We start from the raw sequence: 5,539 nt of genomic DNA on the forward strand, positions 1-5,539 counted from the left end.
GAAGGTTTTCCTCTGAGCTGAATAATGTCCTGATCCAATTAGAAGTGATTATGATCTATACACCAGCTCTTCTGTCCTTTCCCAGTTGGTGTAGGTTCGACAGACAAACACTGTGATTATTTTACATTTGTGTTGGTATTCATGATTTTGTGTGTGTGTGTGTGTGTGTGTGTGTGTGTGTGTGTGTGTGTGTGTGTGTGTGTGTGTGTCGTAGTAGTAGTAGCTTTTATGGTGGTTTTCCAGACAGGTAGGATATCAATGCGGCGATGGCACAGATGTACGTGATGATTCCAAACACAATGGAGAGCACCGAGAGCCACAGAGCCTGGCGAGATGCTGCGTTGGCACCCTGAAAATCCCCCTGAGCCGACGCCTTGTTGGTCTGGAGGAGACAGCAGAGCGATATAAGGATAAGGATTAGAGGACAGGAGGGATGGGAAAGAGGAGAGATTTGTCAACGTCCTGCCTGCGCCACCTTCCTCTTCCACTCATCCCAGTCACACGCTAAGCCCATATTATGTTCCGTCTCTGAATCGCACCCAGCGGTTGTCCCTCATTCATCACTTTCTCCTTCCTCCCTTGGTCCTCTCCCCGTCCAGTTCCTCGTCATTGACTCTGACCTCTGTTTTAGGTGGCACACAACAATATTGGAAACCTATCACCTTGGAGCTTCTAGTTATGACTCTAATTAAACCTTAACGAAGGCCATTGATCTGATCAAAAGGCCTTTGCAGCTTGCTGCCAGTTATCCCCCCCCCCCCCCCCCCCCCTCTCCCCCCACACACACACACACACACTGCTGGAAGGATGCCTATATATACTAAGGGGCCTCTGGTGACTAGAGATAGAGATGTTATGGGCTTTTCCACCTGTCACTGATAATAGTGAGTGATGAGATAGTTGGTACAGTGTTGTTGTCCCCTTCTCCCTTTGGTCTGCCCCATATTTCCACCAGCCATGTCTTCAAGAGAGCGATAATCTCAGCTATCAAATTAACACTGAGTGAGACTGATTTTGAACAGCAAGAGGAGAGAAAATACACAAGATGGCGTTTATGTACGTTAGTTGTATATATATCTATATGTACTTTAACAGTCGTAGCAGCAATAAACGGAAAGGAAAGAAAATGCATCAACAATATGTATTGACACAATGATGTATTGATATTGATATTGGATGCCATATAATGAAATTTTTTTTTTTTTAATGACTCGACTCGTCAATTCATTGTGAATTGTGTTTCTGAAATGATCTAAATGTAAAAAAAATGTTTTTTGAATTGCACATCCTCATGCATTCCTCCTTTGGATTGGGCCTTTTGTGGCATAACCATAACCCGAGGCGTGACACAGATGTGTGTGTGTGTGTGTGTGTGTGTGTACCTTCTGTGAAAGGTAGAAAGCGGCGATGCCCAGGGGCCAGAAGCAGCAGAGCATGGAGAAGAAGGCCAGACCTAGGTAGTCCTGAGGGATCATCAGAGGGAAGTTGCTCTCACTGTCGGTATCGCTGAAGTCATCAATGGATGAGTCCTGGGATTCAAACGAGGCGCACTTAAGTTGAGTTTAGGTTAAATTACAGAAGGAATCACCTCGCAGATGTGCTTTTTTATTGCAGAGGTTTTGAGATATTTGTCTTTGACATTTCCGCCTCCACACAATGGAGATTAGTTTAATTAATATTTTACCAGCAATTGGAAATTAGATTTAAGTGCAAACCTTTTTCATGGGGACTACTCCTTTCACTCAAAGGAGACTTGTGGGTTCTCCAGCGTAACTGGGACATTGTTTCTTGAAGGACACATATATGCTGAATTTGTGTTGAATTTCATTTTTAAGATGCCATGAGCACCACAAATCAAACTTCTTTCAACTTTGTGGGAGCCCATTGCTCTCGCTTTTAACTGTGTATAGTTAGTAATGCAGTGTGTTTATCCACTTTTATCCACTTAACATTTACATTATAGATGACCCTTTGTACTCAAAGCCTCATCATTTGTTCGACTGAGTATGTGACAATGTTTCGTAATATTAATTCTAAAAGTTGAATTAAACACACATTCTAAATATGCTTGTTTTGTTGTGCTCCCGTTGTCCACAACAACTGTACAACTTTCGCTGGTGCCTGTGAGATTATGTGACTGAATGGGGTTAGCCTGGATGTGCTAGCTCTGCTGACCGCAGGCAATTCGTGACTCATGCATCTTTTTGAAAGAGCTGCATATATTCAATCTGACCTCCTCTCTCACTCCGACCCTGTCATATTGCTCCGCTTGTTTTATTGAAATTACTGTGCATTTTCAAAAGATGCTCCTGCAACTTTTGCATCACTGCACTACTGCCAGCCTTCAGAATGAGCTGGAGAAAAGAAAAAGTCATTTTGCTGTTCTTTTGTCCTTGTAGAACAAACCCCTCTCCTAAACTTTGAAGCAACCTCTCGATTTTAACAGTATGTGTGTGTGTGTGTGTGTGTGTGTGTGTGTGTGTGTGTGTGTGTCACTACTGTGCGTTTGTAGGCTTGCTTATGTTTTTAATCATGGTCCTAATTGTAAAAACGGCCTTTAGCCTTTTAGGTCGCAGTGGGTAATTAGACCTTTTTGATATAACCTTGCTGAGAGAATGTTCATAATTATTCAAACAGCCAGAGGCTACTTACTCGGGACATTTGCATTTCTCATGTTGACTCCAAAAACGTTAGATGACCACCGTAAGAGTCTTAAAGCTAATTTACATCTCACTCCAGGGTGGGCTCAACTCAGTGATCTATGAAATAGAACTGGCATCCTCCATCGCTACTGTAGTGTCATTACCTGCACCGCAGCAGGAGAGGAGCTTTATGTAATCTGGCTTTTTGACAGTGAGCATACCCCTGAAATGCACTGCTCATAAATCTATTTTAAGTTCCTCTTTGGCTCCCAAAGTCTGTACTGAGAGTAGGAGAGAAGCTCCTGCTTTTTATGCACAACTCCTCCAAGCCATAAAGAGGACGTGGTAGAAATTAAATGGACGGATACGATGATCATTTGTGTGTTGGGGTGAAACAATTAGTCAATTAATTAAATCGACAGAAAAGTAATCTTTTAGTATTTTGATATTTCCAATGATCTGTTCAGTCATGTATCCAGCAATGGCTCCCTGACTCGGCTTCTCCGGTGTCTTCTCTGTTTTACTCATTACCGTTGGGTTTGGACTGTTGGTTGGACAAAACAAGACATTTGAAGATGTCCTCCAGACCTACTGGGACGTTTTCACTATTTTTTTTACACTTAATAGATGAGAAATTGAACCCTAGTTTTGGCCCTAGTCTTTCAATGAATGCTCGATTTGACAATTTGCAGTTCAAGTACACAAACTGTGTTTTTGGTAAAAAAAACACTCAACATCATGTGAGTGGGATGTCTTACGTCAGAGTCCGGGAGCAGGTCGTCCTCGTCGTCCATGCTGTAGGACATACTGTGGAAGTCCTCCGCCTCGTCCAGCAGCTTCCTCTCCAGCGTGGAGCCGGGCCGAATGTCCACAAAGGTGGTCTCCAGGTAGTCTTTGCTGATCATGGAGTCCGCGTGGCCCCAGATGGGAGCCGGCGGGTAAAAGGACTCCAGCGTGCGAGGTAGTGAGCAAGGGTCCAGTGGCTGCTGCTGCTGAAGTTCAGGATGATGTCCACAATAGCTCCTCCATGGTAAGGGAGGGTAGGCCCTGTCCTCCTCACACTTTACCAGGATGCCCTTGAACATCCCGCCAGGGGCCTGTCCGGGTCCATGCCGAGGCCCGGGCCCGGGCCCCGGCCCCATCCCCATCCCCATCCCCATGCCCATGCCCATGCCCATGCCCATCCCCATCCCCATCCCCATCCCCATGCCCGATGCCCGGCTGTTATTGGGGCTTTCTCCCAGAAGAGGGTGCTCCAGCTCATCTATATTCTCCATCCCTCTCTTTTAATACCAACCACACAAGAGGCCACCACATCCACAACCAAACGTAATCTACAAATCGGCCTGCAGAGCGACTCCCTGAAGAGAGTCCAATGGGTTTACGCAAAGGCAGCTGCTTTGGTGGCTTTAGTGTTTCAGTGATAATCCATCCGTAATCCTATTCTTTAATTTTTCTCTTATTTTAGGCCTCTGTCCAGAGGCTGACAACACATGCCAGGTTCATGAAATATCCTCAGTGTTCCAATGGTAGCCGTCAAGATCCTCTTTATCCTCACATGTCATAAGCTATTTGTTTCAGGGTTTGATGGCTCGGGGTTTGCCCCGCGTCTTCCATTTCACATGATTAAGTGCGTCAGAGTTCATGAATATGCTAATGCTGGCTACATTCTCTCTCATACAATATGAAAAATTTAATTCCAATGATGGAGGACCTTGATTAGCCCCTGACAGGCTAACGGAAACACTGGGCAATGGGTTTTCAGTGTGATATGCCCTCAGGAACTCATGGAAACTGTCTCATGCAATAAAACACAAAGTCTTATTAATCTAAGCACACTCAACCACTTTGGATGCAAATGAGCGATGACTTGTGAGTAGAGAAATGATTGTGAAGAGAATAACAAAAAAAACGTTACGTCTGTCGTGACATACAGCCGTGTGTTTGTTTGAACTGACACTGCTTGAAAAAAAAGAAAAGCAGCTGCCCTTCAAATGACTGGACACAGTGGGGTTGTTTTGAATCTTGGACGTACCCAACCCTCCGACAGCAGTCAAACTAGCGGCGCAATGAACGGATTGGGGCCATATTTGAGGGCAGTTAATCTGGAAAAGCAACGCAGCTCCAGAAATAGAATACTATGGAGCTCGTCGGCAGGTCAGCGGACCCGCCAACAAGCCGGTTCCTCCGCTGTTGCTGCACGAAGCCATGATGAAGAAGACGAGGACTCGGTCAGCTCTCTATCCAGTTTGATGAGGCCGAGGTCTGTTAAGAGAGGAGCAAGGTCACACAAAAATATTTAGACATCACAAGCTTCACTGCCAAGGCCCCATTTTGGACCAGAGAGTTATTATTCCTCACACACACACACACACACACACACACACACACACACACACTACTTGGGCTACATGCCTAAACTTAACCCGCATCGGTACAGATGGCTAACCTCGCAGGGGACCAGTTTTCCATCTTTGCCCCCAGAAATAAAGGTGAGTCCCCACTATGTAACTATGTAAACACCATTTGCATGGTTAACAGGTATTTATGAGCGATGTGAGTTATTTTCTTTTTGCTTAAGTTATTTCACAGGGACAATGTAAAATAGTTGGCTTTAAAGGATGACGTCAGTTCATTAGTTAAAGGCCAGTTGTTAAAATGGCACCCTTAAAAATAGAATGAAACAACAGATCCCAGTTTTAGACCAAAAGGGAATCGGAGCTACAGAGTGACGTGGAAGTATTGAAATGGGTAATTACAGAGAGACGAAAGTGAGGTTCAACCAGATGAGACTGTGTACAGATGGAAATAGGACCACGTAGTGATGTATCTGTTGTCGTGTTCAGCGTTTAGGGTGTTTTCATTCCCAATGGAATGTGAGTGTGCCATTTCAACAA

At 44.7% G+C, this 5,539-nt stretch overlaps 1 protein-coding gene across 1 annotated transcript; it reads right to left on the bottom strand.

Moving 5' to 3' along the window:
* Positions 1-226: 226 nt before the first annotated feature.
* Positions 227-3,919, bottom strand: tmem91 (transmembrane protein 91). The gene is made up of 4 exons (XM_034549238.1): positions 3,832-3,919; positions 3,401-3,747; positions 1,383-1,529; positions 227-382 (listed from the first exon to the last, which is right to left on the bottom strand). The coding sequence occupies exons 1-4, from the start codon at positions 3,917-3,919 to the stop codon at positions 227-229; spliced, it is 738 nt and encodes a 245-aa protein (XP_034405129.1).
* Positions 3,920-5,539: the final 1,620 nt, after the last annotated feature.

The sequence above is a fragment of the Cyclopterus lumpus genome, chromosome 13, assembly GCF_009769545.1.
Source record: "Cyclopterus lumpus isolate fCycLum1 chromosome 13, fCycLum1.pri, whole genome shotgun sequence".
Taxonomy (NCBI): domain Eukaryota; kingdom Metazoa; phylum Chordata; class Actinopteri; order Perciformes; family Cyclopteridae; genus Cyclopterus; species Cyclopterus lumpus.

Excerpts from the sequence above, each read along its gene's own strand:
- tmem91 (XM_034549238.1), bottom strand. The coding sequence starts at position 3,919 with ATGGAGAATATAGATGAGCTGGAGCACCCTCTTCTGGGAGAAAGCCCC. Across the intron at positions 3,748-3,831 it reads CATGGGGATGGGGATGGGGA|CCGGACAGGCCCCTGGCGGG; the intron begins TGGGGATGGGCA and ends CTCGGCATGGAC. Across the intron at positions 383-1,382 it reads CTTTCTACCTTTCACAGAAG|ACCAACAAGGCGTCGGCTCA; the intron begins GTACACACACAC and ends TGTCTCCTCCAG.